Source organism: Lontra canadensis, unplaced genomic scaffold, assembly GCF_010015895.1.
Source record: "Lontra canadensis isolate GAN:19392208 unplaced genomic scaffold, GSC_riverotter_1.0 scaffold39, whole genome shotgun sequence".
NCBI lineage: Eukaryota > Metazoa > Chordata > Mammalia > Carnivora > Mustelidae > Lontra > Lontra canadensis.
Window position 1 is genome coordinate 2,771,875 of NW_022631033.1, and position 14,064 is coordinate 2,785,938.

General features: G+C 44.0%; 1 protein-coding gene across 1 annotated transcript in view; it reads right to left on the reverse strand.

Moving 5' to 3' along the window:
• The window catches only part of CSMD1 (CUB and Sushi multiple domains 1), a 1,958,110-nt gene that overhangs the window by 11,556 nt on the left and 1,932,490 nt on the right, over positions 1-14,064 (reverse strand). Inside the window, exons 60-66 of the mRNA XM_032869815.1 lie at positions 11,843-12,016; positions 11,408-11,581; positions 9,616-9,689; positions 6,610-6,721; positions 4,742-4,921; positions 3,409-3,453; positions 812-973 (exon numbers count right to left, since the gene is read on the reverse strand). Coding sequence (XP_032725706.1) covers positions 812-973; positions 3,409-3,453; positions 4,742-4,921; positions 6,610-6,721; positions 9,616-9,689; positions 11,408-11,581; positions 11,843-12,016 — 921 coding nt within the window. The remainder of the gene's footprint in view (positions 1-811; positions 974-3,408; positions 3,454-4,741; positions 4,922-6,609; positions 6,722-9,615; positions 9,690-11,407; positions 11,582-11,842; positions 12,017-14,064) is intronic.

The following is a 14,064-nucleotide window of genomic DNA, read 5'->3' on the forward strand; positions in this document are numbered from 1 at the left end:
GGGCCTCTTGGAATTCAGACCCAGGGCCGCCTGGTGGGTAACTCAGGAAAAAGCCCAGCCCTCGTATACAAAAGGATACATGGTTATAAAAGTGACATAAATGAAAATATTTTAAAAAAGACATTCAGTGTAGTCATAAATGTGATAGGCATCTTAGTGGTTAAGAGTATTGACTCAAGATTCAGATTTCTGAAATTCGCATTGCTGAGTTCAGATGGCCTGTCTACCGTGTCCCCTTAGGAAGGCCACTAGCGTTTCCTGGGTCTCTCTCTGTCTCTCGTCGCCCTGTTATCAGTAAAGAACATGACTGATACAAATGCCCATATCATGGGCTTGAGGTAGGACTGAGGAAGATAATGTATGTAAGTACGCAAGATGGTGTCTGGCATCTGAACCAAAACTGTTGCTATTTTACTAACAGTGGGATGACCCCCCCAAAAAAAAAATTAAAAAAAAAGAAAAGAAAAAAGAAAAAAAAAAGTCTCCTGAGGAGCATGTGAGTTGAAGAAAAGGAAACTGTAAGAAGAAGTTTGGAGACAGGCACATCTGGATATCAATCTCACACCTTTGACTCAGTCTGTCACAGGCATAATCTGGAGCAATAATGAGATTTTCTGTACTGGTTTTGTAATCTTCAGAGAGGAGAATACTGACCTACCCATTACCCAGAGGGTCCCAGGAGATGTAGTTGGTGCCAAGCCAATGTACTGTTAAGGAGCATGTGATCGACGTCAGCCCCCTCCCGGGTGAGAGGGTCAAGTCTGCAGTTCTACAGTCTGCAGTTCCTAAAAGGCAATGCCCCAGGGCCTACCTGTCAACTTCAGCTCCACCTGAGAGGCCTCCAGGAAGGTCGCGTTCACCTTGCTGCTCGTGGCATTGAACCAGTCCACCGTTAGAGTTGCGGGCTGTCTCTTCCCTAAATATTCATAATATCCCTTCCACACGGAATTGATAAAAAATACATCAGAAGGAACTGTTGGAGGGGAGAAAAACCAGAGCAATGTTAGCACACATGGAAAAATTAAGCCAAGATCTTTTTCACAACACAGAGGTATTCTAAGAGTCAAGTAAGCGATCCCGATCGGGATGGTGATGAGGACAGACACGGCCGGTCCAGGGCCCTTCACAGTGTAAGTGGGATGGAAATGAAATGAGAAGGGGGATGTTTGTGAGATGCATGTTCTTATGTGTTCGTTGATTTGTTGGAGGAATACTTTAGATGTCAAAGCTCTCCTGTCTGAGTGGACCTGCCGGGCCAGAGGGTGGGGTGAATCAGTACTCCCTCCAGGAGGGTGGGTTACTGGGCCATAATGAGCACATGGTGGCTGAGCCCGTAGTGATATTTCTTTAACGTCCAGATGGACTCTCTGGAAGCTTAGAAGGCTCAGAGAGCTGCCCTGTACCATTTGCCAGGAGTCCCTGGCCCCAGAAAATTGCACTGAAAGTGCCAGCAGAGGACATCAGCTCAGTTTATGAAGACAGGGCTTCTCTGGATCCAGAGATCTTTACCTCACAAGGAGAGCCCAACCCACTCACCCACACTCTTCCAAGCTTATGAAAAACGCTCCTAGGTCGCTAAGAAGTCAGAGCTACTGTTGTCAAATGTCATGTACATAAGGAAAGACTGGGCCTATGTTCACGGGCCCCTCTTCAGGACCATTTCCCTGTCTTCCCAGACCAGCTCCATCCATGAAACCTACCATAGCCACGTGCAAGAAGAAGAGTGTGTCATCCCTTCCTGTGGCTCTCAGTAGACTCAACTTATAATAATGATCACTTTGAGAAGTTAAATAGGCTAGAAACTATGATTATCAGCATAGACATCTAACACATCTGATGATCAATAAGGGATGTTGGACATGTCTACCTATCCACGAGTGGCCCTCCAGGGGCCAAGGCTCAAACGCCAAACCCAAGGACTTTCTTTTCCTTTACCAAAATTAATACCCTTTAGAATAAGGTCAAGATTGTTTCCCCTAAGTAGAACATGCCCTCTCAGAGGAAGCTATTAATGTACTTGTTCAACCTGTCCCTGAGGTGAGAGTCTTGGCTGGTGTGTCAGTTGGGTGGGTCATGCCTGACTGGGAAGAGTAAGGGACAACCAGCATCCCAGAGGCAGCTTGTTTGTATCCAAATAAGGCCATGGGCAACGTGGCAAAGATGGTCCTTCAGGGCCCTTCTGGTTTGCAGTGTAACACCACATCAGATGTGGACACGTGTTAGGCTGCATGACCTCCACAAAGAACCACACTCCATTAGCAAGACCCTCCTGAGGGAATGAGAAGAGGGGCACTGATGAGAATGGATGTGCCTTCAACATAAAGTATGTGAGTGTGTCCGTATCTTTAACAAAAAATAGGCAAACAAAAACAGAACAAACACACCACCACCACAACAGATTGTTTCCTTCCCCTGAAGACCATGTTCCTGGATAAAGAGTACTGATTTCTGTATTTGACTTGAACTTGACATTGGAATAGAATCATTCATAACGATTTTCAGAAGTAGCTTTTATCCTTCATGGTGTACATTTGAAAAAGTCCTTTCATCACGTTGGGACATTTGCCCTCGTCTGAGACAGACGTGTGTTACACAGCATTGTGATTTAACAGGAGGATTACATAAATGGTCTCCACAGTTGAGGTCAGCTTAGACCTTCTTGTCTAAGAAATCAGTGTTAAAACCTGAATAAGGAAAACACTAGGGAAATGACCTTATATATTTATAAGTTTTCTATTTCTGTTAAAAAAAGTTGACTTAAGGTATAATTTGGGGACACACTGAATTATTAAAATAGTCTCTATATTTATAACAGATAGAATAGGCCAGCTGATTTGGAGTCATGAGCGTCTTCTTTGGGAAACGGGACTTCATCTCTCCGATTTTCTGTGTCATGCACTTAGCAACACACCACATACAACAAATAGTGAAAATTTTAGGAGGCAGAGGATGCCTGAATGATGGAGATACTTGGGGGAAAAAAATGGAGCTCCTCATTTTTACTGCTCAAGGGGACAGGCGATACTGTCAAAAGCCTTCATTTCTATTAGCTTCCTGTTTAGAAGAAAGAATCGCAACCCTCTTTATAAGGCTCTCCATTATATCACATTCTGTTGTCAACATTTTACGTCCAGTTCTGCCCACAAAATGCTGAGCCCCTCTGCACGAGATGGCGTGTGAGAAGGCCAGAGGGGTTCCTCCTAATCAAGTCTTGTTATTCCTTTGACCAACCACCATTATAGAAGAAAGAGGAAACAGTATAAACTTGGTGTTTTCCATAATTGAAACATTAACTCCTTCATGGACTAATGGAATCGGAAATTTGTGTGTTAAAACTTGTTTCACTGTGCAGAGTAGAGAACAAGTCACTTATTGGATTGAAATCTAGAACTGTTCTGGTATACAAACCTGGAGTTTTAGTAACTGTTTCATTAACTTCTCTCACTCCTTTACCTACAAGTAAAAAGACAAATTATCATTTTCAAAAACATGTATTTTTGAATAAGTCTGAAAAAATGTCAAATTGAAGCAATTTTCCTTTCTCCAGATTTCTTGAGGTTCTACAAAATATGAATGTCATATACATAGCCACTTTAAACCCCTGTATTCACAGCAGAATATACTTCATGTTTGTGGAAAAATGGAGATTACTGGTGCAAACCAATGCCGCTGTAAGAGGCGTCGTGTGTTACAACAGAGAGCCTTGCAAACGAGGGTGGGTTATGGCCCTGTGCTCACTCCTGTTTGGGAAGTACTGGCCACAAAGGGAAGATGGCTTACAAAATCGCTAAGATTTCATAACCTCTTTTAATTTTCCAAGGCCTCGCCCAAATTGATGGAAGTATGAGTGGATAAGGAATAACACCACATCGTTTCCCTTGCGGACTGTTTAATTTGGTCTATCACGTTGGATTGAACTCAAAATCTCTGAGCCTTTACGGTTCTGTGTCAGACTACAAATTACCTTTCTAAAGTTGGTTTTCTTCCATTTCTGAGAGTGAAGGGTGAGGGAAACACAAATGCCTTATGAATTCCTCATTTGATAACTATAAAGAGGCTCCAGGAAAGGAGAACTAAAGTCACGGATTTTATCACACTCCGTAATTTTCCTTCTGCTGTTAGTGTTCGAGGCCTGTATGATCAACGTTTGGTGGAGCATCTGAGAGATCAGCTATTGTCAAATCCGATCCTGATTCATTACTCTTACTTGTAACTGCGTAAAATTGTGAGGAATTAATACATTTTCATGCTAATTGCTTTCATAATTTAAAGGACCAGAGCTTTGTAAAGAGTAGGTCAACGTAAATTCCACCAGCAAACAGCTCGTGGTCTTAAAAATAACAGGTAGTTTAGTTTATATGTTCACCAGTGCTTGGTGATATTTGCCCATTTGTGTTTGAAAAATGTACATTTTCCAAAGCTATGGTGCATATTCCTGTCCTTTTAACTCATAATGCTTTTCTAAAGGCAAACAGCTTCTCTCTGTGGCTTAAAGTGTGAATAGCAAATAATACTATGTACAGGTCGGCTTTCACTGGGCCTCCGTTGTACCCAACACTGACTACGCACACGTTCACACACACAGCTCACCACATGGACACAGATTCAGCTGGGGTGACTGACATCACTTCCGTGACCCGGCGTCCTGGTGGACCTCACACCCGGAAGCTAGCCGGGTGGGCTGCCGGCGCTCCTCTGTGCTGGGCAAGGATGTGCGCTCCCTCCCTCACCAGTGACTTACTTTTGCAGACGGGTGATTTTCCTGTCCATTTCATATCTGCTTTACACGTCCTGTGCTCAGACCCGGCCGCGAGGAAAAATCCCGGATGGCAGGTGTACACCAAGGTGTAACCGAAGGTGGGGAGATCGATCGCTCTCACGTCTGCGTGGGCTGGCGTCTCGGGCTGTCTGCAGGTGTGGGCTGAAACAGCACGTATTCCGTTAGAAAACACAGACCGTTGTTTATGATAGACTTAGCACACGCATCTAAAGAAATAAGGAAATATGCCAAAATCAGGAAATGACTGTAAAGTCAAAATTAAAACCGAAAATTCTGAATACGGTAGCTTTAAATATCACCCAAATTCTCTGCAATGTTTAAAATGCTTGGGATTTTTCAGCTCTCTCTACTATCCCTCCCTCCCACCCTCCCTCTAAGTATCTATCTGTCATCTATCTATCTTTCTACCTATCTATCCATCCATCCATCTAATCCCATTCTCTACATTTATGTGTGTACAATCAATTATGTGTAGAAATTTAGAATATAAACCACAGCATTGAAACGGATCACTTCTGACATACTATTAAGATAAATAATACATTAATTGCCCTAAAAGACCAGTCCTATCATCTAAACAAAATGGGCAAATATTTAGAAATATGCCTTGATTTTTGTCTGATGGCAGGTGAGAAATCTGTTATTCAGTTAAATGAATAGTCAATTTTGGTAAAAACTTAATTTGTGTTTAGAAACCTAATTTGAATATTATCGATTCTTATTTCCCTGAAAATCTGATTTAGGAGTGAATAAGATTGCAATGTTTAAATCTCCAGTAACTTCTTTTTCTTTATAAAGTTCATACCTACGTCTCAAGCAAGGGACTTGACAGATGATTATAAAACAAGCTGACAATATAAAACTTACAGATGCAATTGTTTCCAGTGTCATGATATTTTATGCTTCCTTAAATTTTCAGCATACGAATACCAGGTATTTGCAAGCTCCAAGTTTTTCCAACTCCCACATGTGTACATATAGACATATATGCATGCTGGCTATGCATGTGATCTCGCATATATAATTTGACTAGAGTATTAGCAACGATAATTTTGAAATAAATACACTTCTAATACTGAGAAATACACAAAAAATCATATCTTACATACTATTAAAATAATTTTTCATAACATTCTATTTTTTTTTAGGTTTAACACTAAGATTAAGACTAAGATTCTGTATTTCACTAAATGGATAGAGGATGAAATACTGGCTTATGGATGATTCCTATAACATTTCTTCTATTTCTCATGATTAAGTCAAAAAATAAAATTTGATCCAAAGTAATGATTTGAATGACCAATTCATATAGAATTCAAAAATAACATTTAAGATATTTCTATTAATATTGTGACATATCCCGCGATCCATTTTACCCTTCTTTCATGAGCTGATGTGAACATTCTAGAAGAATGACAGCATGCTTAAGAAAGCTTTCTTTCTGCGGGTGTAACTGATGGCATTCACCTGTCTTCCGTTTGGGCAGGTTCTCGGACTTGAGTGTGCCCCTCTACCACCCGGAGGGCCCGCTGAGTTACAGACTGCTGTTCCTGCCCTTTGCTCCCACCTGTACCCCAGCCCCCAAGTTCCTGATTCTGTAGGTCTTAGGGTACGGCTTGAGAATTCAAATCCTACCATACTAGCACGGTCTGCTGATGTTGCCGGTCCTAGGGAATCAAACTCTGAGAAATTCTGGTTTTGGGAATCAAAGAAGATCCAACAAACAAAAATAGGGCAGCTCCTCATTATTTCTCTGGAGGGTAAACACCTCCTAGACATCCGAGAATAAACAGGCCATTTCTGGCTGTGGGGGAAGAAGTAACACTTACGTATACACTCAGTCTGAATTCCACTCCAAGTTAAATTTGCGAGGCAAGTGCGGGTCGTAGAACCTTGAATGTGGTAGCCTTTCCTGCACCTGAAAAACACCGTGCTTCCAACCTACAGAGGAAATCCAACATTAGCTCTGGGGCAGAGCAGACAGACTCGACGTAAAGCCGTCCTGCTGGGAAGTGCATCCCAGGGTGCGCCACGCCAGTGGTACTTCTCACCAGCGTTGGGACACTGTTGTTCACATCGTACATCATGGCTAGGCTGCCCCACGCATGAGGAGACTCCGCTAGACACAGTGAATGATGGCCAGTCACGAGGAGTTTATTTGGGTAACAAAAATGTGTTTTTCTCTTTCCTTTCAGCCTTCCTCTTGGTTTGTGATGATGATTTTTCCCCCTTTTCCATTCTTTCCCTGCTACTCCAGTTGGTATTTATTAAATAATTACTTTTGTTAATGCTTCTGGGAGCCGGCCAACTCCTGCTCTATTTTAGAATGTCTCAAAACTCAATCTGTTCCCCTGAAGCCTCAGATACGTGAACTACTCGTTGCCACCTGCGTGTCTAAAATAACTTCCCTCTGGACCCTCGCAAGCTAACCTCCCCTGCCCCTTAATACTCGGTATTTTGGTAAATTTCACTTCCTCTGCACATTCTCTCCTGACTTGCAAGAAGGCGTCATACATGGCTTAAGACAGCATTCGGGAAGGGTCTGTATGTTTATCTGCTTTCCTCACCTAACAGGACGTGCCTCGAAGGGAAATCTGCAGTGCTCTGTAAATATGTTTTTAAAGGATGAGTTAGGGTCATGTGTTGAAGGGAATCAAACAACTCCCCTGATCACTTATGCCCAGGACATGGGACCAGGTTGGGGGGAAGAGAAAAGGGCACAGAAATGAGCTCACAGAAAGGTGGTCTGTGCCTGAAAGGCAGCTTTGTACCCTCTGCACTTGTGAATGGGACCAAGTCTTTTCCTAAGGCACTAATTATGAAGCCAAGTGAGTGTACAGGAGAAGAGTCCATCTGGTCCTTGCTCTGAGGAGACAGACCCACGCTTCATTCCTTGACCTTTGCTTTCTCATCTGGCCCAGTTCTCATTTCCCTCGTTGGGATTTGGGGAGGAATAACTATGAGTCACATGTGTGGTAATAGTTGCTGCACTGAGCAGTGATTGTCCAAAAAACATAGCCATTTCTTGCCATTAGTGCCCAAAGTAGGGGTTGGGGTTTATATAGGAAAAAAAAAATTCAAATTTATCTAAACTGCCAAGGAATAAGGGATTTGAGATTCAGAGGTGGGAAAAGGTTAATCTGTCACCTGTCAGGATGGCCTCCACTGAATTTCCTTGTCAGCATGTCACTGACCCCATCAGACCTCCTGCAAACACACCCAGTTATTTGCTAGCGGGAAGACAATGGAGAGCCTCTCTTGTGGAGGGGTAGAAGGAAAAGACAGTGTCCTTCCCGGTAAAGTATCTCCTAGCAGAAGGTCCCTGAGTACTGCAGACCGATTGCTGTAAATTCACCTGGTGTTTAGAGCTGATGGGATGTGGAGGGCTAGAGACGAAAGGGTAGTCATTTGAATCTCACAATTAACACAGCAGGACACGAGATATTCTGAGACTAAAATGGCTCACTCTGCGTGAGCATGTTTCAGAATATGGTGCAGAAGGGAACAAACAAAAATCTGTTATATTCAAAACTTAATGTGTCTGATGAGCAAGAAAGAAAAAAAAATGTTTTGAGGAGATTCCTGACTGTGTCAGGCACCTCTTGAAAAGATGGCATCTGTGTCTGTAGCTTGTTAGCAAATCTTGCTTTTGGATACAATGTATCATTCTTTTTGGTGTAACTTTATTTTGTTATAAGGGGTGTGAGAAGTTTATCCATCCCTGTTCCTGTCTTAGGAGAGATGTCAGAGATAGGCTGCTGAAAGGAGTCACCACAAATGTTGACTTCACATGGGCTCCTCAGGGATCTAGAAGTGCCCAAACCGGCGGTGAGTTGGCAAGAGCTAACTCACATGCAGTATTTCCCAGGAACCCCATATATGTGGCATTACAGTTCTACATGCCAGAAAGCATTGACCTGAGGACTCAGCCATATTTGAGACCTGATATCAAATACACGAGATTTAACTCATTAGGCACCCTTATGACTTTCCTTTGTAGGGTGTAAGAATGCCATCAGGAAGTAACTGATGTGTGTTAGAGCCAACCAAATGAAAGTTTTAGGTTTTAGAATTTTTAGGTTTCAGTAGAGACTGGGGGAAGGGGCTGAAGAAAGAAGTCTTTTATTCTGAATTAATGGGGTCCCTAACTTGAAAGCACTATACATATGTCACTAGGGCTTTCAAAGCCATGTCGTCATACAGCTCTGAAGTCACTCGATCACTTTAGATGGTGGAAACATTTTATTTCAGGCTTCATTACCTTCCATTTTCGGTATTCCTCTAATAGTACCTAAAGCGTTCATGTACTTTTTTTTTTTTGCGTTGATGTACTTTTTATTTAAAGAGTCAAATAAACGTGAAAAGCGATACTGAGCATGCCAGTAATTCATACAGAGGGATCACACGGAAGAGAAACATCACAACGTAGGTGTACGTTAAAGGGCCCACATGCATTTTCTCCAGTTTTTGACTCGAAAATGTACTACTCTTTTCCCATTATATCAGGTCACTAAGCAGGGCCTTTTTCTGTGTAGCTACTCAGTGACCAGTCACTCCAATTTGAGAATTGCTGTGTCATTTCAGCGGACAAAAAGCACCCAATTATGCACACTTTCAAATAGAAATTAATACTGCAACTGATACTGTGTGAATGAAGAGATACCCAGCTGTCCCAGTTCTGACAGTTAAAGCCTCAGGCACAAATCCTCTCTGGATGTATTTGTTTCGGAAATATACTGTGAATCTGATGGGGGGCATAAAAACACGTACATATGTTCAGGTGTCGTGCCTATTTTATACTTAGAGAGAAACACAGTACAATAAAAGTGGAATACCTCATATCCTCTGGAGCTATTCTGTATCCCAAAGTGTGGAGTACCAGGGTCTGGGCAGGAATTATGAGCAGGGTCTGAATTTCACATAGGGGGGAAAAATGAAAGAAAGAAAGAAAGAAAGAAAGAAAGAAAGAAAGAAACAAACAAACAAACACAAGTGCCAGATATTGTTATTATAAGGATTCCAATATTTTTACTAAAAGGTCTTACAAAATTGAGAAAATTATATTTTGACAAATGTATGAGATTTTTGCATGAAAGTTAAAAATTAAAGTAAATTGCTATTTTCATCTTCCTTTCACACTGTAGGTATTGCCCCTTAGTCCTTTACCAGATTCTAAAGTGATCTGTGTATTATTTTCTGTGTTGGAATGAACATTCTTTCCCATTTTCTGGTCCAACGTACTATATTGGCTGTTTCCTGATACACTATCTTCAATAATTATGATCCCTTAGATTTAAGGATTCAATTAATGACAATCTCTTTTAGTCATCCATCATCACCTTATTGCAATTTCTTAAATTCCTTTTCTTTGAGACTTCCAAATGAGAAATACATCGAATGCTTCAAAATTGAGACACATGGTAGACCCAAAGTCACATTTTGCCCCTCAGTACATGTACAACTTGAGCAAGGAGGAGTATGGAGCTTCATTATTTGCTGCTCTCTAGCCGCCACGGAAACATTTGTTTTCAAGAGAAACATGGGAGGGAGGAACACCTGTCTTAGTATCAAGCTAGCAAGCGTGTAGCAATGGTTTGAATGAAACAGCAGTAACGTGACTCTTATTAAAAACAGACAGTGTGGGGCACCTGGGCAGCTCAGTGGGTTAAAACCTCTGCCTTCGGCTCAGGTCATGATCCCAGGGTACTGGGATCGAGCCCCACATCGGGCTCTCTGCTCAGCAGGGGAGCCTGCCTCCCCCTCTCTCTGCCTGCCTCTCTGCCTACTTGTGATCTCTGTCAAATAAATAAATGAAATCTTAAAAAAACAGTGATTCAGTGAGTTTATTTCTGAGCACCTTTGTTTTTAAGTAGAAATCATTCCATTTCTTAGAAAACAACCAGGACTATAGATCATTAATTGTTTCCTGCAAACATGCAGAACATCTCCTCTTCAGCTCAGTACAGCTGGGTGAAAAAAATTAGCCCATCAGTAAGTAAGTCTGTGGCAGTGAGGTCTGAAGAAATCTGCTTTTAGTGGAAATGAACCATTCTGGTATCTATGACACTAATAATGTGGCTTTTGACAAACACAACTTGTATCTGAATCCTCTGCATGAAACAGAAATTTCACCTAAAAATGTGGGGTTTAAATCACATGGAAAGCATCTTCTGACTTGCAAGATTCATTGTCATATTCTCGGGTCACCAGAATGTACGTGCCCCAGTCCTCCCAGCACTGTTAGTGCGGGTGGCTCGGGGGGACAGACCTGTGCACAAGAGACAGGCACTGAGGGGACAGGCACTGAGCAACAGCCAGGCTGTCTTTCCCGTGGTGGCTGCTCTGGAACAGGCCAGTCCTAGCATCTTCAACAACACTGTCTTCCCCTGCAAGAATGCACCTGCTGCTGAGGTGGGGACATGGAAACAAGAGAACAAAGGCAGGTGTTTTAACAGCCTCCTAACTTCAACTCCAAATTTGGTCTGTACCATTTAACCAGAGTAGCCGATGAGAGCTTCCACAGAGAATGATCTATGGGAACATTGTGGGAACAACTATGGGATGATTGGATGTTAGAGAGAAAGACCGTATTCCCAAGCACCCTCAGGGCTGCCTCTTAATTCTTACCGATGCAGGTGGGCTGTGTGCCACTCCACGTGCCGTCCGCCTGGCAGGTTCTTCTGGACGACCCCACCAGTACAAAGGGAGATTTGCACTGGAAGAAGACTTCTGACTTATAGGTGAAGCTTTTGCCACTGAGTCGTGCCTCCGCAGGGGTGCCTGGGTCTCCGCAGAAGACAGCTGTGGAAGACAACAAGGAGTCAGCTAATGGTCCGTGTCTCTGGATCAGATTAACTTCTCCAACTTGTGTACTGGGCGTCTGCAAAAAACTTTGGTATCACTATTCAACCCATCAATGATTGAGGGATCTGCCTTGAGCAGGGCGGCCTCGAATGAGAGCCCCTGCCTCCCATGGCAGGGCCAGCAATGACGGGGACTGGAAAGCGCTCACGTGGGTCCAGCACACGGAACCCCAGGAGCCAGCATTGCTGGAAGACTTACGCAGGCACTGGGGGACCTCTCCTTTCCACACGCCGTGGCCTTCGCAGGAGAGGATGGCGGAGTGAGAGGGCTGGAAGCCGTCCACGCAGCTGTAGCTTATGCTGGCACCCCAGCGGAAGTCCGTTCCCTCCACTTTTCCATGCAGCACGTGAGGTGGCTGACCGCACATGACAGCTGTTTCCAAAAAACAGACAAGACTGAGCTTCCAGGGCCTCTGCCCCACTGCAACCCTCAGGTGATCCACATTTTCATTTCACCCAAATTATGAATGACATCTAGGTCGGGCTGTTTTCTTTCAATAAAAGGATGATTGAGGAAGACAATAAATGAAAATAATAAAACTTTTCTCCAGCATTTCTTCATTAATTTAGATCAAGTGCAAAAAAGCAAAGCCAAGTCACAGCATACCCCACTGTAAGAGAAAGCAGGATTGAACGTGACCATCTCAGTAGGTACAAGGCCAAGAAAGGAAGAGATATTCGTATTTAATATGTGTCTTTTCATGGTGGCTCCAGAGGACAAATCACTCATACAGCATGAGCACAACCTTCTGGATTTATGTGCACAGACAGTAAACTCCCTGTATTTTTCACATCTAAAGACAGCACATAAGATCCAGAGATAATAGACTGTTGAAACATTGGCTGAGTCATTAAAAACCAGGGAGTTGCATGGTTACAGAGGTTCTGTGCTATACTCCTGGCCGCTGCTGTACAATGTCCCTGAGCCTGATGTTCACCTTGCGAGGAGCCGCAGAGATGAGCACATTCTTACGGATGATCAGCAGCTCATGCTGGCCCCACATGGCCCCTCCCAGTCTGGCCGTTACAGTGCAGGGCACTGGGGAACACTGCACACATCTTCCTGGGAGAGTCAGGAGCTTTCTGGATTTCACCCACTCTGGAGGAAGTGTGCCAGTGACAGAAGGCAGCAGGAGAAAGGACTCAGCTGTACATATGTCCTCACCCATGTTTTCTCCTGTGTGCTCACACTCACACATCCTCATGTGAAGAAGACACAATCACACGCAGAATCACATGTGCACAGCCAGCAGCTGGAAACAGGTCTTTCCAGTGCCCTTCATCTCAGCATGTTTTCACCAATGTTTCTGAGAATGCACATGGTAGCTGGTGGGAAACATGTGCTCTGGACAGGAGAAGAAAGTGGACAGTCCTCCAGGTGAGAACAGTGATGAGTCATGTGGTTCCACACAGGGCATGAAGGGGGGGTCAAGCCTGAGACCAGTTCAGAGGGTGAAAGTGGTCTCATCTGGAAGGGCCTGGTTGGCCATGGAGGTAATGACACCCACCTTATCAGAAAGGGAAACAGAAGTTGACGAAAACACAAGATATCCCAGAGAATGGACAACTGTATGGGCCGCTGTCATCAACATCAACATCAACATCAACTGTCATCTACTCATCAACATCAACAGATGAGTAGACCCCTCTTGACACTATGTTGTGAGTTTCAGTCAACATTGTCTAGTGCTGGCTTTGCAGTGGCACCACATTAATATGGCAGGTGGAAGGACAGGTGACACGGTGATCCTTACCCCCAATGGGAGGGAAACAGGGTCCCAGAACTTGGCTGCCTCAGAAGGGAGAGGAAGCCGTGTGCTTGAGCACTGGGCTCTCACTGAGGCTCACACCAAACTCTGTCCTCATGAAACCCAAGCCCGTCTGTCTCTCAGAGCCCACTGACGACCACACCACTGCCCAGCATCTAGCACACGACTCCCACAGCACCGTCTTCGATCCTAGGCCAATAAAGAGCCAGGTGCCACACTCGTGCTTGGGGCCAGCCCTGCTCATGTCCCAGCTCTCTCTGTGGCCCTCCCGCTCCATTCTGGCCCAGCTGAGAAGAAAGCCTGTGTGTGTGTTCCCTGCAGTTGCTGGCACAGGGGTCCAAACCATGCAGACCCCTGCCTATGGACAACTTCCACTGGGCCCCCTCCTCCATTGCCATCAGAGCCCACCCGTGTTGCTCTGCCATTCAGGCCACTAGAGGCTTCAGCCTGCCCTGCTCTCCCTGGAAAGTCCAACCGCATGACTCATAAATGTTCTCATACCACCTCCATATTCCCATGGCAGGTTTGGTCCCAGCAGCCGGACCCCCCAGAACACCATGGTACTTAGGTTCTCTGCCATTATTTGATGATCAGCTTCTCTGTCTAAGCTGACTTGAAAGTCCTATATTTACACTTCCTCATCATCTCTGCT